This window comes from Alosa sapidissima, chromosome 22, assembly GCF_018492685.1.
Source record: "Alosa sapidissima isolate fAloSap1 chromosome 22, fAloSap1.pri, whole genome shotgun sequence".
Classification (NCBI taxonomy): domain Eukaryota; kingdom Metazoa; phylum Chordata; class Actinopteri; order Clupeiformes; family Clupeidae; genus Alosa; species Alosa sapidissima.
The window spans coordinates 23,461,617-23,488,580 of NC_055978.1; the positions used below are offsets into that span (position 1 = coordinate 23,461,617).

Consider the following 26,964-nt stretch of genomic DNA (forward strand, 5'->3'; position numbering starts at 1 on the left):
TTGGCCGTATCACACTTGTATATTAATTCGCCGAACTCGTTGTGAAGTTTAAATGAACCGTGACGTTGCATCCGAGCTGTAAAATGCAGACGGTCAGAACAAAGTAACTGTCAGGGTTGCAGTATGGAGAGCTGGACCGAGGCGCAGGGCAAGTCGAGAACGAGGCACACTTAAGGAGGGACAACAAACCTGTCCCTCCAACAAACCTGTCCCTCCAACAAAGGAGGGACAGGGACCACAGGATCGTTACAGTACCCCCCCCCCCCCCCCTTTAAGGGCCGGATTCCAGACGGCCCAACAGAAAAAAAGGAGAAGTCCAAGCAGGGTGGGTGGAGGGGGCCAAAGGCAGGAGGGTCAGGCGGGCGGCCGGGTGGATAGCCAGTCAGGGACAGCGGTTCAGGGGGGCGGCCCGATGGACTGCCGGTCAGGGAAGGCAGTTCAGGCGGGTGGCCGGTCAGAGCCAGAGACTGTCGGAGCTGGATCAGGATCAGGATCCGGAGCCTGAGTCGGAGCAGGATCAGGATCGTAAGCCTGAGTTGGAGCAGGATCAGGTGCCGGAGTCGGAGCCAGAGCCGGAGCAGGAGCCAGTTTCGGAGCCAGATCTGGAACTGGAGCCGGGACTGGAGCCAGAGTTGGTACTGGAGCCAGAATCGGAGCAGGAACGGGGACTGGAGCAGGAACGGGGACTGGAGCCATGGGAGCAGGGAGGTCAGGAATAGGAAGGGTCCAGAAGTCGCAGGGAGTTGGCACAGGAGCGATACGAAGAGCCGGCACTGGAGTGAGGCTAAGAGCCGGGACTGGAGCGAGGAGCCGAGACTGGAGCGAGGAGGCGAGGAGCCGGGACTGGAAGGCATCGAGGAGATGGGATTGGAGCTGGAATGGGAGAGGGACCCGGCCATTCCTCCCCAGAGGCCCAGATGTCCTCGTCGGAGGCCCAGACGTCCTCCAAGGCACTGGGGAACCGTCTGATGGCAAGCCGGGTTCCCCAAAAGGCCGACTTCCCAAAATCACCAGAAAAATGAGCAATGTACTTGCCTGCTGGGTCCTTGTTTGGGTCTGTCATTCTGTCAGGGTTGCAGTATGGAGAGCTGGACCGAGGCGCAGGGCAAGTCGAGAACGAGGCACACTTAAACTTGAAACCAGGAATCTTTAATGCAAATGCACACTACAACCACGAAACAACATCAATGACCGACAGGGGACTGAGGGAAGACAGAGGGTTTAAATACACAGGGGTTAAACAAGGCACAAGTGGACAAGAAACAAGAGACAGGTGAACACAGGGCTGGAAATCATAATTAAACTAGCAGACTAATAATGAGGAACAGGTGAGGGGCGGAGACACAGGGAACTAAGACATGGTAAGACAAACAAAGGAGCACATGGCTGACAGGAACTAAAACACAGGGACAGGAAGTAAACACAGGAGCACATGGCACAGGAGGTAAACAAAGGAGGGACAGGGAACACAGGATCGTTACAGTAAGATTGTAGCATATGACGGAGGTGGCTTTTAGCTAGATGGATGACAGCAGGCTAGGTAAAATAGCGATGTTTCAAAGCTATAGTTCATCAGAATCAGCTCCTGCTTGACTTATCGGCTGCCTTTGACACGGTTAATCACCGTATCCTTCTCTCTATACTCGCTGACATGGGAATCTCCGGTTCTGCTCTCTCCTGGTTTGAATCCTACCTCACAGGACGCTCGTTTAACGCATCATGGCTTGGTCAGCTATCCGCACCTCACCATCTCACCACAGGGGTCCCCCAGGGCTCAGTGCTGGGCCCCCTCCTCTTTGCTATCTACACCACCTCCTTGGGACAGATTATCCGTTCGCACGGCTTCTCATACCACTGCTATGCAGACGACACACAGCTCTATCTGTCCTTTCCACCTGACGACCCCCTGGTTTCAGCACGGATCTCGGATTGCCTTTCAGACATAGCTACATGGATGAAGGCACACCACCTCCAGCTGAACCTCTCAAAGACTGAACTGCTGGTCATCCCAGCTAAACCTACCATACACCACGACATCAACATCAAATTTGACTCCCTGTCTGTTTCACCGACCAGGACTGCAAGAAATCTAGGAGTTGTTCTTGACAACCAACTAAACTTCTCAGATCATGTTGCCTCAGTCGCCCGGTCATGCCGTTTCGCACTCTACAACATACGGAAAATCAGGACTTACTTGACTCAAGATGCTACCCAACTTCTGGTTCAGGCAATAGTCATCTCACGACTCGACTACTGCAATGCCCTCCTGACAGGTCTCCCAGCCTGCGCAGTGAAACCACTTCAGATGATCCAGAACGCGGCGGCGCGCCTGGTCTACAACCAACCCAAAAGGGCACATGTTACCCCGCTGCTCATCCAGCTACACTGGCTATCTATGGCGGCCCGCATCAAATTCAAGTCTCTAACGCTTGCCTACAAAGTAGTCTCCGGTTCTGCTCCCACCTACTTGAATACCCTCTTACAGACTTACACTACCTCCAGACCGCTGCGCTCCTCTGACGAACGACGTCTAGCTCTACCACCGGTACGCTCAAGCCAATCCAAACTTTTCTCATCTGTTGTTCCTCGTTGGTGGAACACACTGCCAGTTCCTACAAGGGCAGGGACATCCTTTTCCACTTTCAAAAAACTCCTGAAGACCCAGCTCTTTAGAGAACATCTACTCTCATAGCAACACTTACAACAAGTCTTACTGATCCTAGCACTCACCAGCCGTTTTAAACTGACAAGTAACTGTTAAAAACAGCACTCACCGACGCACTTATTCTTACTGTACTCTAATGTTTTTTTAAACTGTCCTAAAATTGTGAGAATTGTTCTAAAACTTACTGTTTACCATGTTGTTAGTCGCTTTGGTTAAAAAGCGTCAGCCAAATGTAATGTAATGTAATGTAATGTAATTTTGGGATACGCCCGCTTGACAACGGGAGAGATAGAACTAACGACTGGCCTTTGGCCGTAGCAACCATCCATTTAGAACTTGTAACGGCAGTTTGTCCTGCAAGTTGAGAAATTAGTTGATATGTGTCGGAAGAAAGTAGTTCTACAAACAAGACAGTTTTAGCGATTTAAAATATTCAGCCATCCTTTCATTTAATTTTTGCCATGTGATTTTACTTTAGTAACAACTGTATTGTCTTAATGATGTCCTCCCACAAGGGCAATGTTTCTTTCATATGTCCTCTCATATGTATGACTCAGGTGTCTGTGTGTAGCCTATTATATTGAACAAGTTGCTGAACTGATAAAAACCATGACTAAATGGAATAAAATACTTCATTAAAAATAAAATCTGCATAGAAAAAAGTTTCATAAACAGTATCTCAGTGTCATCATAAGACTACCAGCAAAATCAGTAATTAATTAAGGAAAATTAAATGTACCATACCAACTAGGCTATGCAATAGGCTACTGTACAATAATAGGCCTACTTCATGTCGTCACATCGATTGATACAGTATTTAAACCAAACATCAACAAAACTCCAGAGAAAAAAAACTCACCAACTGTCCAAACTCCCGCCCTACCCTTCCAGTGATTGGCTGGAACAGTTTTATTTTGTTTGGGGAAAAGGCTTGCTCCACTTTATTTGTTTCCAGTTCATGGAGCAAGGACTGTGAACAAAGACCAGGTTGCGATACCGTGTACAGTTGAATATGCTGTTAAATGTTCAAACTCTGAAATTACCATATTATTGTTCCATTCTACACCCAGGGGTGAAAGTAGTTTGCCAGTACTAGGCCTACTACCACAGCCTTCGCTTCATATTGTTCACCTCAGACAACTTTTTAGTTAAGCTTGGGGTGAGATTTCTTGAATTGAGAATTGAAAGTGCATACACACAGTGAATAACTCGACTCGATATCTAGCTAATGTACAGTATGCCTTTAGTAAAAAATAGCCTATGTGGCATTCCCTTAAATATAGTTTCTTAGCCCACTTCTCTTTCTTTTTGCATGACTTCATGTTACCTTTTCAAATGAAGTTAGTTTCAGGCTGTCACTTATATTTCTGTATGCTAATGAAGATGTACCAATAGCCCAGCCGACATCGGATAGAAGGAAATGTAGTGTTGTGGTGCATTCCAGCTCTATTTCTGAAGTTATATTTGACAAAAAATGGGACAATATTTTTAAATAACAGCCATTTCCATTACATTTGACAACATATTTCAGAATATCTTTTCTAATTTTCTGCCCACAGTCAAATTGTATTGATATAATATCTTGGAGTGGTAATAAGCCCTTAAGGGGACATAAGTAGAAACAAATAAATTTTAGTTTCAGGTGCTCACACAAAACCTTTTCATGTGGGCACATGAAACTTTTATTTTCATTCATGTCATGGTTTAAAACCTGTTGATGCACATTGGCCGAACAAGTGGTATAATGGAACTTCTCACGTGTATCTGGTAAGAGCTCTTTCAAAGATCTGGTTGATTTTCATGAAATTTGCTCAAGTTGTGAAGCAAGGTCCAAGAATAAACATACTTGAAGCAGATTTACAGGGGTAGATCAGAGTTTCCGCTAGAAAAAAAATGGTGCAGAGGTTTCCTTTTCCGGACATTTTGATGATATGCCGGTCAAATATCCTATTATCCCTTCTTAATTAGTCAAATTGAGGAAAACTGGAGACAGGCTATGTAGCTTAAAGAATGACATAATCAGGCTGTATAGAATGCAACATGTTTATTAACCTAACTTAAACATGCTTAACAAGATCTAGCCAGTATCTCTTCATGGACAGCAAGAGTCCGCTGGTTGTTTTAAAAAGACTAGGCTACTGTACATTGTTTGTTGCTGCTACCCACGTTATCTCCAGTGGTGACTGTTTAACTTACACAGATGCACACACACAAGAATGAGCGCTCAGTCGCTCACACCACTACCCCCTAATGCTATGCCTCTTTATTTGATCACAATAAATTAAGAAATGTTTCCTATTCTGGGAAATGTTTAGTTTCTTTTTCTTTCGGCCGCTGTTCAATGATACCGTTTAATTGTGCCAGAAATTATCCGCGGACCAGTAATCGTCAAGGAGGCCCTAACCCTGCAGATCATACAGAACGCATAGGCCTACTGTATGCTTTGGGTAAAGAACACTTTGCCTGTCCAGTGTACATGGAGAATGACTGTGTCTTTGAGCGGCCGCACCCCCGCAACTCCACTTCCAATGTCATTGATTCCGACAGATACGCCCGACACTTCTGCTTTTTATCTGGTGGTGGTGGAGTTGACCGGACATCTGAGGCTTCAGACGTTACCAATTTATCATCATCCATCGCGTCTGGCCTCTGAAAAAACTTTTAAAGGTCTCATCTCATTGTTTTTTCATTAATTTTGCCATGGTCTCTAGTATTAATGAATGCCCTGTGAGCCGGTTTTGGTGAAAAAAATGCTCTCCTGCGTCTATTTCATGCTTTTCTAGTTTGGTGGGGAAGGTGGGAGGGGAGGAACGACAGGATTTGCCTCTTGCTCATGAATATTCATGACATGTTAATGACCTCGCCTCTGATTGGCTAACAGTACTGTGACGCTCCCTCCAGTGCGTCCTCATCCGATTCTGCCTGTGCTATGCTCCATATTCAACTTTACAGTGCTAAAACCTGGCTAAAACTCGAGTAAAAACTGTTGCACAAAATGTCTTCGGAGATACAACTTCATGTGTTTGATCCTAGTATCCGAGTAGGAAGAAGAACCGCTTCCTGATCGTTTGTCGGTGAACGTTGGTTTAATAGAATGGTAAGCATGTCAGCTTAAAATTTCTCCTAAAAGAGGTAAATGTTTGTGGCAATCGTCATCTTGCATTCAAGTAATAAACAGTTGGAAATGTTTTAAAATAAAGACCTATTTATTTACACAGTCAAAAGTCTTTGCAATCTTCCTAGTAGATATTTTACTTCACAACACAGGTAACACAGTAAACTATGGCTTTGATAGCCTACATTGGCAGAGGTTAGCCTACTCAAGTTGTTTGTCACGTATGACCCTTAGGAAAAAGTACTATAGGAATCTTATAGTATAAGACTACTATAGAAAAACTATAGCAGTTATAGGATATTATAGAGTTATTAGTAGTACTTCTACAGTATGTCCCAAAATATGTATTCCTATAAGATTACTATAATATTTTGTCCCAAAATACTATAAGATTCCTATACTACTTTTTCATAAGGAGATTGCTCATGTGGTTAGAAAAATGGGCAACACCAGTACCCCTGTTGTCTGTATGACCCTGTGCCCAGGATTAGAACCAGTCTGCCTTAACATAATGTACTCCCTTCAAAATGCACTAAACATTCGACTATGACGACTATGGCCCCCTGTGAGACAGAAGATATGAAAGGTAAGATAAACCTTTAGCCTAAAAGGGACAAAAACTGATGCAACTCCTAAAACGAATATACAAAACAATCAATTTTCAATAAATAGCTTTATTATATTTACATACAGCAATGGTACTCAAAGTGTGGTCCGCAAGCTCTCTCAAGTGTTCCACAAGTAGATGTGGTAAAATATAATAGATGAGTTGTTTGCAATATTGAGCAAACTTGTATGTAAATCCAAACAGTTCTGCAACACTGATGTAACCTACAGTATGCCAGCTTAAATCATATGAATCCTCTGACAGCATAAGCAAGGTGCAAAGACAATAAGCAAGGTGGTTTAGTGAGAAGGCCTATTGTGTAATATACTGTTGAAGTAGGTCTACTGTTTTTTTTTTTGCTAGGTGGTCAGTGATCTTTTTTTTTGTTTAAATTATTATTGTTTAAGTGGTCCTTGATCTGAAAAAGTTTGAGAAACACTGACAAATAGTAATATTGCAGTCTATTAAAATAATGCAAACACAAAAAAGAACATCCAAACTATGCACAGAATTAACAATGTCCACCTTTTGCCAGACGATGCAGACATCTGGCCTACAGATCCTTTGTAAGATGGTACTGGGATTATTCAGGGAAAAAGGTCTGAGTTGTTGTTTCGGCTTGTGTCCTTGTCCTGGGTATCCGAAGGGACAACACACAAAACACATTCGTTGGCTGTGATGATTCTATTACATTGCTCATTGATTGCGCTGGGCCATAGGTGGAGCCATCAGGTGTTGTGGAGATGTCACTTTCATCCTCCTCCTCCTCTTGATCAACCCGAGGTCTTCTAGCTGGCCTTAGATGAACAGGCTTGATGGGAGTAGAGGTAGCAGGCCCCCATGTCCATGGTGTATCCGAAGTGCTTGTATCAATATTCATTCTTTTCATGAAGTATTCTGTTTGGGTACCTAAAGTAAATAAATGTGTATTACTGTCAAGTTACAAGATACTAATAGTACAAAGGACATTCACTATCTCACAAAACTGTACTGGCACAATGGAAACAAAAATATTTTAGTGACTGTGGTAAGGTGTATGATGTACTAAGTAGCATACCCACAAGAAGACATTCGGTAATATCAATTCTATCTGTTATGCAATTCATGGGTTTCATCAGGTCCATTTACACAGGTGTATTAATCAAGCATCATGCAGTCTGCATTCATAATCGAGGTGCTTGATTTTATACACCTGTGGAAAGTGACCTGAAGAAACCCATGAATTGACTTTCCAAAACATTGACGAGCACATAAGAACCTGTATTAGCCTACTAGAAAAAGACTTCTAGAAACTAACTAGCACAACAATAAAAGTTAGATCACAAACCTTTGCTTCTAACGTGATGACCTAATGTAGGCTAGAAAGCTGTGTAGCCTGACATGAGGATGTGCTCTGGAAGACATACAAAACACTAAGTAAACAGCAAGTAATCAAACAAAACATCATTGTATGTCAATGTAATAATGGCAAGAAGACATAAATTAGACTGAAGTGTATATACCTGAGCTCTAGTGATAGCAACTTAGCCTAATAGTGCAGGGGTATTGTGTTTTTGATTTTCCCTGTTTAGACTAGAACAATACCCTTACTTAGTTGAGCATAAAATATTGTTGCTAATATTATTATTTGTGGTTTAACGCTTAGGTTAGAAGATTATAGGTTCAACAAGCTAAATCTCTGGGTAGTGTGGTCAGTTTCTTGTGAGTGTAGCTACACCAGGCACATAACTGAAGCATTCCGTTCGCGTTATGTACTGCAACAATTAGCTTCCAATAGGCCTAATCAATGGAAGTAGCTACACCTGGCGTGTTAGTGGCCTGTAGAGGCTACGTTCGGGAAAATAGACCATTCCTCTAATGGATTTTACCAGAGCCCTTCCTATTAGGCATTCTCTGATTTTACACGTCGCGAACAGAACACTTCAGTTATGTGCCTGGTGTAGCTTCCTGTATTATAGGCTAGTCTAAGCCTAGCTTGTACCCTTTTCATGCATGCTAACGTGAAGAATATGAACATGCTATTTTGTAACAGACGTTAGGTGGAAAAGTTTGTTTGTACTTACAGCCTGTGAGCTGGTGGTCGATCGTCATGACGGTACAGAACCAGGTTTTCAGAACATCGATGCAAAACCACTTTCTAAGGCAGTGAGTGTTGTCGAAATGATTGGAACACAGAACTAATGTTGCACTACTTCGGTGGTGGTGTTCCAACGATAAATCCAAACCATTTCTTCCTCAACTCATGTTTCTAAGGCAAGACATGCAACATTGATGTGTTATTGCCAGAAATAAAACAGGCACGATTTTTTTTCTGCCATGTTGGCAACTTGCTGTTAGCTCCTACTAGCTGCAGAGAGACAATCCCCAAGCAGCAAAATCTTCCAGTCTTCCTGTAGGCGGTCACAAGCCAAGGTGGGCGAGGCCATGAATAGTCAGTTTCCCTTCGGCGTCATTGGGAAGGGCTTTTTCTGATTCGCTTGTTTTTCCGTGTATTTTCTTTCATTGGCTAATGCGGGCAATGGGGGTAGAAGATCATTTTCACGTGCAGCATGCAACTTGGAGTGAGCTATAGTATTTCGAAAGTAACAAATATTAAACGGTTTCTCAGTGAATGTGACCTTTGAAGTTTATGGGGGGAAAATTAGCTTTTTAACATTTTTAATCCCCTATTTCTCAAAAAGTATAAACTTTTTTAAAAATCTGAAAAAATACATCTCTTGCCCCACTCCAGACCTTCAGAACGGTTATTTCAACATGTCTGTATGTTAAGCGGTTAGAGTCGCATTAATTCTTGAAAAGGTAAAAAGAAAAAAGGTTATAATAAGAAGCCAGGAGATTTCAAGATAGTGGATTCCATCCACTATAATAAATATCTACACACACAATATAATTACATATGTATGACACACAATATGCACAGGCATTGCTAATACCGAAATCCAATTTAACAATTGTTTTACAGGGGGGGGAATCAAACCAGAAGGAAGGAGGTGATCAAAGTCACCTAAAAGAAAAACACATGGCCACCAACTGCATGCTTGTCATTTATTAGGGAAGAATGGGATATGGGTGGCTATGGGGAACTGTTATGTTAAGTGAATTATATGGCTAGTGCCATGAGGAGAGATCGGGGTATTGTGGGGGACTAATGGGGAAGTCCCATTGAGTCTGTCATGATGGTCAAGTGCAGAGGGGCCCAACAGGCACAGTCTAGGTGTCATTATCTGCAGTGCTGTAGGCAAAGTCCCAATGTGATGGCAGTTTGGGTAAGTACAATATGTGGCAGAGGCGAGGATGAACCAAAGTTTGATTTGGGGATGCCAATGCTGTGGAGGGTCAAATTTGGTCTATTTTTATTTTTTTATTTAGGAGTGTGTGTGTGTGTGTGGGGGGGGGGGGGGGTCCAATTGTGTCTATAATGATGGTTTGGTAAAAGCTTAAGGTCAATGATGCTGCTTGCTTATGATATCATATCACGTCACAATCACTCAGGTCAGGAACATTTCTACTAGATGTCACTAGATGGAGCCATCACACTTCAAAACAAATCATGATCAATCTGGAATTTTAGGCAGTACTCTCTGCATCTTTGGTAGAGAATTACTGTGACTAGATGAGTATATGAGGGATAAGATCTACTCCCATGTTTAAATAATAGATGTTCAAATATATCCATGCAAAGCTCAGTTTTAGAGGTCGATTAATTATTATTCTATGTTATTTTTGATAATATAAACCAAAGGTGCGTACGTCAAAAACAATGATTCGCACTCAGTGGTTCAGTGGTCAATTCAGAGAATGAGTGATAAAGGAAGACTTAATTATGTTACAAAGGTGCGTAGATCCCTTTAGGTGATCCGCACTCAATGTTATAATTCTGCTTTAGGTGCATGGTAGGAAGGTTTGGTTAAATTATTTATCCAATAGAAGAATCATTGCAAAGTTGCAACAAATGACAGAATTACAGTGAGAAAGTTAAGGGTTGACATCTGCTCCCTTGGGTGTTAATAACAGATGGACAAGTACATTCATGCAAATGTAGAGGTTAGAAATACAGCTCAGTGATTTAATTCAGGCTGTGTAATATATGCAGGCTGAAATACTTTACAAAGGTGTGTCTGCAGTAAATATTTCATCTTAGGTGCACCAATATACTTGCAATATAATATCTTCAAGATGTCAAATACAATGACTAGTCTACTAAAATGCAACATTGGGAGCATGGTAAGAAATTTAGAAAGGGGCGGCCGAATATCCAAAGTGTATATCCAATTAATTTCCTACGAACCATTGCAAAGTTGTCATTCAGCATGGTCCACCAGTTTACCAATTGACATGTTTTTGGTCTTTAACATTTAAAGGTGAGCACTTTTTTAATTTGGGAGCTGAGGTGTGCCAGGAGGTTACTCAACCTCAGTGGTCTGATAGCACTGTAATTTCCTCACCACACACACACACAGACACACACAAATCAAGCATCATCCTTGACCCTATAGCCAGTAGGCCTAATGAAGGGCATCAGTTTGAGGGCAAGGGGTAACTTAGCTGTTAAGTTGTCAATACCTCCTGTATGTCCAAATATTCCTGAAGTTTGGGTGGATCCGGCCCTTAGCGTCAAGAATGTAAGGATACACACGAGAAGGATGAGCAAATCAATACCACCTTACCACCCTCAAAACAGCCCTAGTTGTTGCCTCTCAGTTGAGGCGGGGCCAGACCTGTTTAAGATCCAGGTCTGAAGTAAGGGTTGTGGCATCCATGGGGGATGATAATTTGGGCTGACTTTGGTTTGGCCACCTTGGACCTGCTGCCACCACTGCTGGGGACCTTGATTGCTCCCTCCGCTGCATACTTCCAGGCCGTCGCACCTGGTACAGATTGGTGGTCCAGAGAAGCCAGCTTGTCTCTCCCGGGGCTCTGCCTATCGGTCTTTCCTGCTTGGCCCTGCTTGTAGGACTTAGCAGAGTAGAGTCGGTGAGACTTATCGGCCACCGTGATTGACCTCTCGGCCACCTGCTTGATGGACTTCCCGGCCACCAGAGGGATGGATTTCTCGGCCGCCTGCTTGGGGGACTGGGGAGGGGTGTTGACCTCAACTGTCTTCCTAGAGGTACGGATCCTTGTGTGACACCTGTTTTTGGCCTCAGCAAACCAATCATGCTGAAGGGCCTCATCCGGAGTCATGCGCTTAGTTGGGTCCCAGCTGCATAAGGTAGTGAAGTGTCAAAGAATCTATATGTGAGCATAATTAGAAACGATAAAATGCCACCATATCCCTCTCACTCTACCCTATGTCTGCCCTGTGTTGCCCTATGTCTCATTTTGGATTCTATGTTTTGTACTGCACTGATACATACGCAAGGCAGCTCCTGATGAAGTCCAGAAAGAGTGGATCAGAGGTCTTCAGAATGCTGGCCAGATCTTTGGATCCAGTTTTTCTGGTCTTGCCCTTGGTATTAGTGTAGGGCCTTGGTTTGCCATTAGGCTCTGGGGGAGAAAAGGCTCATCGTTTACATAGGGACAAACTCTCATGGGGCCATCTTCTCCTCAGGTCATGTCCTGTAGCATGACTGCACCTGATATCAGGAACTCACCAAAAAACTTTTTCATCCTTGGCGCAGTCTGAAGCATCTCCTCCGGAGGCACTCCCAGCACCTGAGACACAAACACACCTCAAAGATCATGACATGCAACTGCAGCACTCATTCACAAAATGGAGAACCTGTGTTAGATACACGGAACAATTGCTGTTAGACAGTACCTCCATGATGAGGGCAAGCTGGTCCTTCTCATTCTCTCCAGGAAAGAGTGGCACGCCGGTGTACAGCTCCGCAATGATGCAGCCAAGGCTCCACATATCAATCTCTATGCCATAGCTGCAGCCCAGGATGATCTCAGGGGAGCGGTAGAAGCGGCTCTGGATGTAAGAGTACACTGCGGACAAGAAGGCCCAGAGGTAAGTGGTGAGATGAGAGGGAGACTAGACTGTGGGGATGATGAAGAGGACGAACAGGGAAGGGCTGTGCCTCACACACCTCTCTCATGATCGAAGCAACTAGATCCAAAATCGATCACTTTGATGTTCTGCGAGCCGTTCTGGGTGACAACGATGTTCTCCTGCAACAAACGCCCATCAACTCAGCATTGAGATCATGAACAGTAATGGCAGGACATTCTGCATCATGCAAGCAGATGGATGGGGAGCAATGATAGCATACCGGCTTTAGGTCACAGTGGATTATCTTCTCATGATGAAGCATCTGCAGGCACTTAAGGATGGAGTGAGTGAAGCGACGCACTGTGGCTTGGCTGAAGCCCTTATAGCGGTTCTTCTTCATAGTCTCATGGAGGTTATCTCTGAAATCATGGGGAAAAAAAACAAGTGGCTCTTTAAAGGTACAGTATATAGTCACATCAGATGTGCTAAGTGCTCTAATAAAAAAAACAATAACACATCATCAATATCCATTTAGCCAATGTATTTTGGTTTTCCTCTAGACCACTAAAGCTAAGTGATTTTTTTTTTTTTTTTTTTTAAATGTCACATTACATTACAGTAATCAAGTGCCAATTCTTGAATACATTTTGCCATTGATTATTTTGACCTTATTCTGGAGGCTTAATCATCTTCGGTCACCATCTTTCTCACATGTGGTGAACTAATGAGAAGTTTTCTTAGATTCATTTCCCGGCTGTCCACTAGCCTTACCCCTGGAGCTCGAAGGTGATGCATAGGTGGTCACGGAACATAAAGCACCCCTTCATGTGGATGACATTGAAGTGGTTGTTCCGATCTTTCTTGCGCAACCGATCCAAGATCTTGAGCTCCACCAGGCCTTGTTGCTTGAATCTGTGCCCAAAGCACATGAAGTAATAACATAATAGAAATATGTATTGAACTATAGAAAGTATATACATTCATGGAGTCTTTTTACCTTCTTTTGTTGCGAAGAATCTTAACAGCAACCAGTTCTTTGGTCTTATGATCCATACATTTCAGGACTTGACCAAATGATCCCTTTCCAATTACCTCCAGAACTTCATAGCGGTATTGAAGGTGGTCATGCAAAACCTTGAACATCCATAAAGAAAAACAATATTTCATGACAATGCACACCTAAGTATTCGGTTATTATGCAATAATAGGCTGATAATTCTCTTTCCGGGTCCAACGGCTTTCAGAGCCGCTCGTTTTTCTCTATAGACAGTAAAATAAACTATTTTTTCCACTATCAGAGTAGCCTTTAAGAAAATTGTCATCCTACTACTCACTTGTTGACTCAACCTAATAAAATCCTATTTTTCGTGGACCTGGGCGGCACCCTTGATTATATCATCTGGCTGCACAGCTGCAGCAATTACTCTGTTAAAGTTAACCGATTTTGTTTAATCCTCACTAAACTGAGGTGATGGTGATAAGGTTTACAAGTAAAAACCGGCTGGCTGCGCTAGTAAATGTTTTTGGAGGAAAAAGCTGTTAGGCCCATGACGTCGGACAACCGAATACGTGTACACCTCATAAGGAATGATACAATGATGCCTACAGTATCACTGCATCTGCACAGTTCTAAGGACAGGATACCTTGATGTACATGCCATTCTCATCATCAAAGCCATTGTTTTGGGGAGCCCCTTTAATTGCTTCGATCTTCTGGGCATCGAGACCAAGGAAGTAGATCTCCGGAAAGTTGATGATCTCTTCCTGCTCAAACTCCGACAGCTTATCCCTGAATATTTTCAGTGCCTCTGAAAAAACATTTAACAAATAAAACATCAGTCGCCAGAGAGACTCAGTCATTACAGAGATATCTGCTGTCTTTTATCACCCAATGCACTTGAATTTCTCTGTACCTCTTGGTGTTAGGGGCAGTGACTTTGCTCCATTGTAGTGTCCTGCACTTGTCCTACTGTTGACGCATTCTGGCAGATTCTCCACTTTGGACCTGAATTTCGAGGTCCGAGGCCTATCGTCCTGTTTAATGGCAGATTCAGATTCAGTCAAACACAGTTCCACTTGGGTTTACCTGTCTGTATATAGTGAAAGCACTTAAGTGATGGACAGTCCCAGTGAAAACCCTGACAGTTTTCCACATGTATCTACCCTGACATGCTTACAGCGCTGGGTGGCGGGATCACAGGAGGAGTATTGTGGATAACAGGAGCAATACGGGGCAGGATGTCCTTATGGCTGCTGGTCTTCAGGGGGTTACGACACACTGGCTTATTCTCCAGAGGAGGAAATGTGCCAAGATGGTGCTGTGGGGAAGAGACAGAGATACAGATGAAATGTGAACGGGTGACAACTTTCCTGCAGCATGTGAATGCTCCTCTGGTGTATATAGTGGCAAGACAAAGGGGGGTTTAAAAAGCATCTAGTCTGCTTATCCAGCTGACTTGCGCCCAGGTGTGCCACAGGCACTAACTAGACCTCCTGAGAGGCAGGTAGGGTTACCTGGAATGAGAAAGGGATAGGGACAAAGGCATAGAGGTACAGCACTGACTGCCGTTATCTGTATGTGTGTGTGTGTGTGTGGTGGTAAGGGGTGGGTTACTGGGTTTGGTTGGGTCATGGGCAGAGACACCAGTTCTCAGGTAAATTCCTACTCTGTGAGGGGTCGCCCGTCCCCCAACTGCACACACTAGGAGAGTGCATCCCAGGGGACACTTTCTGTGAGGATGGAATGAAAAAGGCCTTACCTGCTGGTAGGGTCTACCAGATACCATGCGTATACCAGATTTCTGGGGTTTGCTCGATCGAAGCCCTTCCCCAGATATCACATGCAAGGCAGTCCCTGAAGTTCCACCGTGGGGTTTGGGACCCGGGGGGCACTCATCCGGCTATAAAAAAAGATTTTCACATCATCACTTTCCTAAAACACAGACTTTCAGCACTGTCCTCACCTCTAAATATTCAACCCTGGCCAATAAGGGACTGGTCACATTGCACTGTTTTGCAATGGTTCTCTCCTTATCTTAGTGATAGATCATTTTCAGTTAGTTTAGGCAATTTCTCCTCTTCCTCTGCCCCTATAAAGTGTGGTGTTCCTCAGGGTTCCATTTTGGGCCCTCTTTTATTCTCTCTTTATATGCTACCCCTTGGCTAAATTTTTAATAAGTATAACATTCAGTATCACTGCTATGCAGATGACACTCAGTTTTACCTGCCTGTCAACACTGATGGCATTTGTTCATTGGAGAATATTTTTAACTGTCTCACTGAACGAAAGTAAAACTGATATAATTATTTTTGGCCCTCCAAGTGATGTTTCTATCTTGAAAAATGAGCAGCTAAATGAGGTTCCCCAGGGCAGTTTGGCCAGGAAGGCCCAAGCCACAGCCTGTGCTCCCCTTTAGAATAATATTGTTCACTGTGTAAGCTATAATCATAGTTTTTCCTTTGCCTATTGATAGGTTATTTTTTTTAGCCCAGCCATATAAAATATTCACATTCTATTTCATAGTTACATTCAAATCACTGACATTACAGTGTTTCCCAAAGAATTGAATTCCATTTGTGGTGGTTGGTTTGCAGAACTAACTTGAATGCAACTGTTTTTTAAACAAATTAGCACAGCGTGATTATGATGCTAACCAGATTTAAGCACAATTTAGTATAACCTGGAAAATCATTGTGTGGTGGTCAGTGTTGATATTGTGGTGGGCCGCCACAAATAAGTCAATGTATGGGTAACACTGCAATATGTGCAGCAGTCTAGATTAGCCTACATTTCGCCAAATTGATGGTCAGGAAAGTCCATTCCTATTTCAACCATTTAACTACCGGTAAGTGTGCTTTTATTCACATACCTTGCTCAGAACTGGCAGGGCGTTGTCTCGTTCTTTCGGCTTTCTTGCAGTTTTACGTCTAAAATTAAACAAATATTGTTAATTTCTTGGGCGACCGTCAATTCAGCCAGGTTATAGCCATACCATGAACTATTTAGGCTAATTCATTTACGTCATTGGCTTATATACTTCAATGTATTTGAGCGTGGACCTGTTTCACGGACATCCACCTAGAACTTAATTCTCAGCGAGATTAATATTAACGTCATACCACAAATATTCATACTAGGCTAAATTATAACCTACTCACCTATTTGGGGGTCGTTCCCCAAGATTCCCAGAACTCATGTTTGCCTTAGAAGAGAAGTCTTATTCGGCATATGAGAGTAATCTTGCTCATGAAAGCGACAAAGCTACAATGAAGCAATCTCTGAAAGGCTATGGATTATATTTGATATGCCTCCAATGTCATAATGAACCGCCCGTGACGTCATAAAGCAATTGACAATCCAACGTCAAACGGGACCTTTGGGCAGAGCTCTGGGTAGAGGCTAGCGTTCTAAAGCATTATAGGTATCATTCTAAATGCCAAGCAACACAATCTCGAACATCGAACAACGCATCACGCCTGGGAACTTCATCTTCATGAAACAAGACTGCAGACTTCGATTGTTATAATACTTCTTTACTGAAATTCATTTTCGCCAGACAAAAAAAAAAAAAAAAAAAACATTGACATTAACATACATACATATTAAATTCAACATACTTTTAAAATAAATGGTATTAAATGAACCGACAACACCAGGGGCGAGTTCTTTTAGACTGCAAGGGCTAATGTTAAGTTAATGGTCAAATATGTACTATTGTGGTAATATTTTATTAACTAAAAACGCGTTAGCGCATTAAAAATGCGTTAGCGTCGTTCAGAATCAGCTACATCGACTTACTCGATTTCCTTTTCATTCCCGTAGCGTCACAGTACGTGCATTTCCCTGTTGAAGCCATCGTCCATGGAGTTCATTTATGCATAACTGAAGGGGGATGCAACCAGTGTCACTCAGGCTAACTAGCAGAAGTGTTTCAAAAAGGCGGAGGAGACAGCCGGAGCCTCCAACTCCTCGGAGCCAGCGCCGCTTTGAACAGATTTTTTTCAGGATAAATGTTGTGAGTATTTCCCGCCCACGGACGCTCAGCGTCTCTGGGGGTGAATGGAGGAGTGGGCTGGCCTCGGCTGGCCCGGATTCCGAGTTTCTGCGTGATGATTGGAGGGTCTAAAATGCGTCTCCTTTTGTTTTGATTGACAGTGATTTTGTACTATAAAAAGTCACCGAAGCAATTAATTTAAGCTTAGTCCATCGCGGATTTTGCAAGTGTAGTCCACATATAAACTTTTGCAAATGTCACGTTTTTGCTTGGCGAAATTGCTAGCCAATTTGTCAAAAGTGGTCAAAACGCAAGCAGTGTTCTGCAGTATATTGCAAAAATTATCAGTCCACCAGAAGTGATTTGGCATTTCATCACATTTATTTTCCATAGCATAGACATGCTTTTTTAGTTCTGAGTGTGGTGGATGAAATATAGTGGTAACAATTTTCAGGCTCAACCTGGTGGGAATGTCTTTTAGCAGGGAATTCTAAATACTAGATGCTTGCATTAGTTGCTTGCATTTGTTGATTAAAAACCCGCACCAGCTTAAAATGAAATAACAGAAATAACAATATTGATGGTATGCGACAGGAGAAGTAGTGATTACTTCATTTTGCTTAATGCCTGACCGAAATGAATAGTAGGCCTACTGACTGAGGCAAAGTGTTTGCAACCAGATAGCAATTGCTATCTCGTGCGTGCCATAGCTATGCAATGCCATTTTATGTTAGCATCATAAATAGATTTAAGAGTAACAGAAGTTAATGCTATGATCTTAACTGATGTGCCTGACAGTCACGGTCTATCAGCAATTGTAAAGGTCTATTTGAGCAGTAGCATCAAATTTACTGTGGGAAATGACAACTAGAGAGACAATAGGTCTGAGATCAATGCAATTTTTCAAAATTTTCATATTATATTATCTCCAGTCACACCAAGTGCATGGACATTAATGGTGTTACCAATTACCAGACAAATGCACTAGTCTGCATAGCCTCTGCATTTCTGCATAAAGTGCTGCAGTGTAATTTTCTTGTTCAAAATAATTTTGACACTTGAAAACATTTATTCATCATGTTTCATATATATATATGAAACATGATATATCCGTATCTTTGCATTGCATGATGGGATGTCATTTTCAAATAATGCCCGTCAACATTGCATTTTATTATTATTGTTGTTATGTGTTGTGTGTTTTTTTATGTACATAAAAAAATGCGTTGGTCTCGAGGACTCGGTCTGAAATTACGAGTCCTTCTCCTCCCACTGTGGTCCGAGGCCGAGTCAAGACCGAGTCTTTGAGACGAGTCCGAGAAAGCAGAAATCGGTCTTGAGACCGGTCTCGGGTCCGAGGCCGGACTCGAGTACTACATCACTAGCAGATTCCATGTGTGGAGGGGTGGCAACACAACATCGTGTGTCTGAAAATGCTGTGGTCTGACCTTCGGCAATGTCATCCAGTGTCCTTCCTCTTAACAAATCGTCTTAATCAAGACTGCCTGGAAAATGCCTACTCAAGTATCAGAGGTATGTTAAATACACTTTATGAATATAAAGTGTATTTAACATACCTCTGATACTTGAGTAGTTAAGAAATCTGCAAGACTTGGCAATTACTATATATGGATAACATTGAATATCACGTATGATATTCAATGTTATCCATATATAGTAATTGCCAAGTCTTGCAGATTTCCTTACTTTGAAAACATCTATCCTTCATTAAGAAGATCCAATGGACTGCACTGAGGTCAGGGAGAGAGAGAATCTCTTGTGTGAGTCAGAGAAGTCAGGGAGAGTAGTCAGCAGGGACCAGCTGTCTACTGCTGGAAACTCTGAGGTAGAGTGCTCAGCCAGGACCAGCTATCTCCAAGAACATCAGGTCTAGACCAAAAGACAGAACTGAGGATTTTCAATCTAGCACACAACATAATAATTGACAGTATTGTCTTTGAACGATTTTGTGACAGTTATAATAACCTATTCATAACTTGTATTTTTGACCTTTTTTTTTGTCAGTGAATTTGGTAATGTTATATTTTGTGGTTTTAGTTTCTAGAGCAGTGATGCTGTCCTGAAGTGTGACATCGGCCCACCCAGGCTCGGACTGGTAATCTGTACAACATGTGGGCCGGTGACCTCCGGGATTTTTTTTTTTTTTTAAAGTTATTTAGCCTATTTGCGGCCCGTCATGTAGACCTAGGCTTAGCCTATAAATGCAGTTGCATCCATTTGGATTGGGGGGTGACAGGTCAATCATTTTGGCCTCTTCATGACAGGTTCAGTGTGTGTTACGATCGCGCCCCCTTGCCCCACCCCTCAAGTGGATTTGCCCAAGCAGCCGCTTGGTTTGTGGGTAAATATAGCCTACGTGTCCATGCATGGTAGCCTAGGCTATATAAGTGCCCTCCGCTGGCTGGTGTTCACATCATCGCAGTTTAACCGTAAACAGCAATCAGAGGTGTCTAATTTTATTCCAGAAATATATTGTTTTTATAGACGTAAGCAGGCTCGGACTGGTAATCTGCACAACCGGGCAAATGCCCGGTGGGCCGGTCCACATGTGGGCCGGTGACCTCCGGGATTTTTTTTTTAAAAAGTTATTTAGCCTATTTGCGGCCCGTCATGTAGACCTAGGCTTAGCCTATAAATGCAGTTGCATCCATTTAGATTGGGGGATGACAGGTCAATCATTTTGGCCTCTTCATGACAGGTTCAGTGTGCGTTACGATCGCGCCCCCCTGCCCCACCCCTCAAGTGGATTTGTCCAAGCAGCCGCTTGGTTTGTGGGTAAATATAGCCTACGAGTCCATGCATGGTAGCCTAGGCCAGGGGTCCCCAACCTTTTATGTACCATGGACCGGTTTGATTCCTATTTTTTTTTCACGGACCGGCGGGGTCCGTGGTTCCATGTTCCATATGTGTTGTGCATGCATTACTTGAAAAGAACTAGCTCCAGTTATGTATGAACAGTGAAGGTAACGATCTCTTGTGAAAAACGTGAACTTGAAGAAGTGAAAATTGAACAATATGAACTATGAATATTGAACAACTTGAAGCTAAAGTGTGAACATGCTTAACAAAATATGGGAACTAAATGTGCATTACGAATATAATCAGTGTGAGCCCTGCTTGTTTCCCTGCAACAAGAAGCTTCCATCTGGGGGTGATGGAAGACAGTGACACCCTCAGTGTGTTTGAAATGTCCAGTCGATTGCGCAATTTGGTCTTAGTTGCAGTCATTGCCGAAAACCCGGCCTCGCATAGATACGTGGTGGGAAACGTTTTCAGCGCTTTTACGGCTATCTCGGGATATTCTGCTTTGGTTTTGATCCAAAAACCCACAAGAGAGGTTTCCTTATACATACTCTTAAGACCATCGTCATTTGCAATTTCGATCAACTGCTCTTCCTTCTGCGCTGACAAGTTAGGACTATTCGGGATATTGACAAATGGGTTGCGGACCCACTCATTGGTTTGCCGTGGATCTTTGGAGGATGGGAAGTAACGCTCAAACTCATTTGAAAGCGCAACAAGGTGATCGCGCACCAGCTGCGAGAGAAAGGGCCCAGCCTCAGTCTCTCCCAAAACCCCCACTACTGTTTGGAACATATCAAATACACCCCGGTCCACTCGTCGTCCCCACAAATCAAGCTTGCTTTAAATGCAGCGACTTTATCTGCCAGTTTAAAGACAGTCGTCATTCTCCCCTGGAGTGACAGGTTGAGGTCATTAAGCAACCCAAATATGTCACACAGGTAAGCGAGTTTTGACACCCAGTCCTCATCACTAAAATGTGCAGCTAACGGTGACTTTTTTTCTGTAAGAAATCTCTGCAGCGGCTCTCGCAACTCAAACACTCTGGCCAGTGACCTGCTAAAGATGCTTGTTTTTTGTTGCTCATTCTAGCAGTTTAGCTAACTTCATGTGACACTACCGTTCGCCAAGAACTGATCAAGTGAAGTGAGCTGACCTGAGGCTGCGCAGCGCTGAAGGCAATATGTAAAAGTGTTGAAGGCGGGACAGACAGACGTAAGAAAATAGACCTTGCAAAATGCAAACATGCGTGCAATCAAACAACTGCATATAGACCTATGCCATGTAAAAACGTGACATTATTGCGAATTAAATTTAGTTTAGTTCGCATGCATTTTTTTTAAACTCATGTCGTAGGCTACGGCCCGGTTAGGAATGTGCCCGGTGGTTGGGGACCGCTGGCCTAGGCTATATAAGTGCCCTCCGCTGGCTGGTGTTCACATCATCGCAGTTTAACCGTAAACAGCAATCAGAGGTGTCTAATTTTATTCCATAAATATATTGTTTTTATAGACGTAAATTGCACGCGCTACGAAGAGCTTCCATTTACTGCACCATGTAGGCTACTGTAGTGCGGTTTGTCTGTCAACATAAAAAAAACTCCGGGTACCTACAATTTTCGCACAACTTGGTGGAAAAGTGTAGCACAGGTTAAAGAAAACCTATTCATGTTTGGACTCAAAAGGAACTTCAAAGTATTTCCCATATAGTAGCCTTTTAGCTCACAACGACAGTGAAAGTGGAACTTGGAAAGTGGAAGTCTCTCCGCCGAGTGTTACATTAGATGCACGTAAAAAGTATCAACTGGTAGGTTAGTAACGAAGGTAGCCTAATTTTGCTAAATGTGATGACGGCACACAAACTTGGGCAAAAACGTTTAGTATACACTTGTGGTGATAGCCTACAGTTAATGTGAATCGCTGACTATAACCAATGTAGAAGATTTGCACCAAATAGGCCTAAAGGCTGTGGTTGTGTTTCTACAACATGTTGGCACAAATCGTAATTTCTGTCAACTATGACGATCTCCATGCATGTTCAGTAGCCTATATTTTTTATTTAGTCAAGCAGTGACATGTGGTTTAATCAGCAAGTTACTTTAAAATCGTAATATATTATGTATAACTTATTACTGTCATTTCAAAGTAATTCATTACATTATAATATTACTGTCTCTGAATTGTAAGGCATTACACTACTATTGTATTACTTTTAAGTTACTTTTACCAAAATAGGTGCAGTGATGGCTCATGATGCAATACAAGGAACAATCATAGCCAGAATTTTGTTTAAAGAAGACAAAAGGTCAAAGTCTGGTCAATTGTAACAGAAATGCTGTAACTTTAGGCTTAGGCCTACTCATTAAAATCAACAGAGAGCCCACTACCTGTATATTGTAACCTAAAACTTAAAGACATGTCAAGATAGGCTACACAGTGCAGCTACTGGCCATTTTGGTGCCCTAACTGGTGAAATACCGTATTAACCTAAGTATGTCATCATATGGCCAACTATAAAGATGTAATCTGCCTGTTCCCATGGATGGGTAGTATTTCTGAAACATGTAATATGTGTTAAATGCAAAATAGTATTTTGTCATTTGTATTTTATTGGGTTGAAGGAAATGGCTCTGTATTTTGTATCAAAATACTTTATTGGTGTGTATTTTTGTATTTTAAAAATACTGCAAAATACTAAATGTGAAAAACACAAAAAAAGTAGATACTACACACAGGTGTAATGAATGATTGGTAATTAGGCAACAATGGTTTATGTTTATCGCAATCAGCTAATGTGAGAACAGCTGTGTTCAACAACACTTACAGCTTTTCAGTGACGGCTATTGCTGAAGCATCAGCCCTGGTCTGAAGCACTGGTGTGAAGTGGTACGCAAGTAAAGATGAGCAAGTTGACCTGTGCAAGTTCACATAAGGACACTGACAAAGGCAACCATGTCCTATTGTCTCCATGCCAATCTTTAACAGAAAAATGTCAGATATCTCAACCACAATGATCAATAGATGGTAAGGTGTTGAGTGTGTTTGAATTCCCTTCCTTGTAGCATCCTTTTCTGCATTCCACAGTGGGGAGAAGTTCACCTTGTTTAATTAAATAACAATTCTATTTCCTTATTAGCTGCATACTTGAGGTTGGAGATATTAAGGCACGTCAAGTCTCTCAACACCTTACCATCTATTGATGTCATTGTGGTTGAGATATCTGACATTTTTCTGTTAAAGATTGGCATGGAGACAATGGGACATGGTTGCCTTTGTCAATGTCCTTATGTGAACTTGCACAGGTCAACTTGCTCATCTTTACTTGCGTACCACTTCACACCAGTGCTTCAGACCAGAGCTGATGCTTCAGCAATAGACCCTTTCAAGAGAGTTCCATTATCAGCATCATAGTTGGCCCCACAAGACTTCCGTTTTAACATTCCATATGTTATCTTAATGCAGAGGAAGTAGATTGGGGCCCAAATAGAACGTTCAAGCATTGTTTTTGTTTACCTTGTTGAAAGGGTCCATAGCTGTCACTGAAAAGCTGTAAGTGTTGTTGAACGCAGCTGTTCTCACATTAGCTGATTGCGATAAACATAAACTATTGTTGCTTAATTACCAATTATTCATTTCACCTGTCTGTAGTATCTACTTTTTTTGTGTTTTTCCACATATAGTATTTTGCAGTATTTTTAAAATTACAAAATTACTATTTTGCATTTGAAACACATATTACATGTTTCAGAAATACTACCCATCCCTGGGAACAGGCAGATTACATCTTTATAGTTGGCCATATAATGACATATTTAGGTTAATACTGTATTTCACCAGTTAGGGCACAAAAATGGCCAGTAGCTGCCCTGTGTAGCCTATCTTGACATGTCTTTAAGTTTTGGGTTACAATATACAGGTAGTGGGCTCTCTGTTGATTTTAATGAGTAGGCCTAAGCCTAAAGTTACAGCATTTCTATCACAATTGACCAGACTTTGACCTTTTATCTTCTTCAAACTAAATTCTGGCTATGATTGTTCCTTGTATTGCATCATGAGCCATCACTGCACCTATTGCATTCTACTGTTGTTAGCCTTAAGCCTAGCTCAGTCATTATGTTGTACCACATCACCCTCCATTAGAAGTGCAATGAGCTGCATTGAGCATAGTAAACTGCATTTAGAATTCCAAATCCATATTTCCAGATATTTTGGTAGAAGTAACTTAAAAGTAATACAATAGTAGTGTAATGCCTTACAATTCAGAGACAGTAATATTATAATGTAATGAATTACTTTGAAATGACAGTAATAAGTAATACATAATATATATTACGATTTTGAAGTAACTTGCCCAACACTGATTAAACCACATGTCACTGCTTGACTAAATGAAAAATATAGGCTACTGAACATGCATGGAGATCGTCATAGTTGACAGAAATTACGATACTGATTATATAATAACCTATAGGTCCAAATCTAAATGTTTGGGTTCAGTTTATGAAGTGTTGCTACAGCATGATACTGTGTGTTATTTATGGGGGGGAATCAGGGGGGGATTTTGGTATCGGTGGGCTTGTGTGTGTGTGTGTGTGGGGGGGGGTCGTCGGTCCAGTAGTGGGCCGGTCCAGGAGAAAATTGCCAGGGCCGAATTTTGTTCCCAGTCCGACCCTGGGCCCACCTGAAGTTGTCCTGGATCTATTGACTAAGCCTTCAGCACAATCATGTCCAGCCTTTGACCATTATGGAAATGTGTTGGTCTACATCGCTGACAAGGTTCTGGGAAAATTTACTGATCCTGAAGGTCCCTGTAAGGAGTGCACATGTCTTAGCACACATGTTCCTAATAGTAGATACACTTTCCTTAAAGACAAACAGTACACTGACCTCGTCTTAGGAGAGAAGGGCCTGAAAGTGCCCAGCACTGCACTGGTGGACTTACTCACAGCCCTGGAGTCTAACTTCCCGAAACACATCAGCAGTATTATTCAGTGTTGGCCTGGGAAAAAAAATATTTACTAGCAGCATGGAGGTTGTCAGTGAGTGCAGGGAAGTAGTGTGTAGCAGGGAAGAGTGCAAGAAATCACTTGTGTACTTGGTGAAATTATTCAACAGGATAAGAATTCATCAAGTATTGCGCACCCAAAATCGGCGCATCTCTCAGCCTAATCAGAAACGTAACAGAGAATTCTTGAAGGTAACTCATCAGTAAATTGTTGGCTCCTCACACACTCTTAATGCCACAATGATTTTCTTCCACGTCCATTCTACTCCTTTCTTGTTACACTTCCATTCTATGTCAATGTTTTCTCTCTTACAAAAAACAAAACCTAAAAAAATTCTCATACACAAATGCACACGCAATAGATGGTGGTGTCTGATTAATTACTGAGATCTTATGGCACCACTTCCATTTTAATACTGTTAGTTGTGTGCACTTGCTAGATTACATATCTTTTTGACTAACACTTTTTGACTAACCTTTCTATTTCAATGCCTCTTCTCTCACAAAAAGAAAAAAAATACAAACAACTTCTCATACACAAATGCACACACAATTAATGGTGGTGTCTGATTAATTATTGAGAACTGTTTATAGTTCATGTGTGCGTAGCCCTCCTTTGCACAAAAGGGCTGACAAATAGAGGAAGGGTATGTAAGGCTAAAAAATAATTATAAATACTCACTGGGACCAGCAAGATCAGAATTTCTAGGAACACCTTCAGAGCTAGGTGTACCAAACAATATTACCAGATAGAACACTCAACACAGTAGTTTATCTTTGGAATGGCAGTAAACCACTTCCTTTTAAAATCAAAAGATGTATGTAATTAAACTATGAAAATAAATAATTAAAGCAAAAATAAAATAAGTATTACCCAGGGAACAAAATAATAAACAAAATGGTAAAAAGATATCTAAATTCCAAATTTACAGATTGAAGAGTCTAAATCTACAGTTCAAAGGTTCTAATTCTACAGTTCAAGGTTCAAAGGTGTCTTATTCTACAGTACAAGATTCAAAGGTTTCTTATTCTACAGTTCAAAGTTCAAAGGTTACTTATTCTACAGATCAATGTTCAAAGACTCTTTTTTCTTTGCATGCAATTCACAGGTTCATGGGAGGCTCGCCATCAAACTCAATCAAATCCATGCAAAACATAAAAACCTGACCAATGCGGGATCAAGCGTCGTAGCCTATATGGGCGAAGACAGGTCGCCGGGTTGCTCGGACAGAGGTCGAAGTACAAATACATGCAATTAAAGTTTCTCGTGTTATTTAAAGTAGTTATTTTCGTAAAGGTGTTAAGTTCATAGATGATCTTGGACTGTTCGATTCAGAGTTATTAAATGTTAAATAATGGTGGTCGATGTAATGGCTTTCACCACCTCGACTGTCTTCTGTATCGTTCAAGGAAGAAGTGGGCTCCGGTTCTAACGTCTCGCATAAGACTATCAGCTCACGCGATAGACTTTTCAAAAGTAAATATTCAGAAATAAATTTCTAAAAAATGTTTAAAATATTAAAACGTATTCTAATATGGATGTTTGTGGTTTATACAGTTGCAGATCAATTTTAGAACTGTTTTTTTTTTTTGCATTCCTTCTACCTGCTCCGATGTCATGCCCATTCACTACTGTTTAACAGGCTGACTATGCAGGGCTACATGTGCATTTGCTAGATCCCAAAATCGGCACATCTTTCAGCCTAATCAGAAACTTAACAGAAAATTCTTGAAGTTAACTCATCAGTAAATTGTTGGCTCCTTACACATTCTTAATGCCACAATCATCCTCTTCCACGTCCATTCTAATCATTCTAC

The 26,964-nt window shown here is 41.9% G+C and overlaps 1 protein-coding gene across 1 annotated transcript; it reads right to left on the bottom strand.

Annotated features, from left to right (window-relative positions):
• Nucleotides 1–9,418: 9,418 nt before the first annotated feature.
• On the bottom strand, nucleotides 9,419–16,629 carry LOC121697646 (dual specificity tyrosine-phosphorylation-regulated kinase 4-like). The gene is made up of 14 exons (XM_042079259.1): nucleotides 16,484–16,629; nucleotides 16,195–16,252; nucleotides 15,085–15,225; nucleotides 14,503–14,643; nucleotides 14,239–14,359; nucleotides 13,970–14,133; nucleotides 13,323–13,459; nucleotides 13,097–13,237; nucleotides 12,606–12,744; nucleotides 12,423–12,504; nucleotides 12,149–12,321; nucleotides 11,982–12,042; nucleotides 11,745–11,874; nucleotides 9,419–11,590 (listed from the first exon to the last, which is right to left on the bottom strand). Exons 1-14 carry the CDS (start codon nucleotides 16,519–16,521, stop codon nucleotides 11,110–11,112), a joined length of 2,007 nt encoding a protein of 668 aa, XP_041935193.1. The 5' UTR covers nucleotides 16,522–16,629; the 3' UTR covers nucleotides 9,419–11,109.
• Between the last annotated feature and the right edge of the window lie 10,335 nt (nucleotides 16,630–26,964).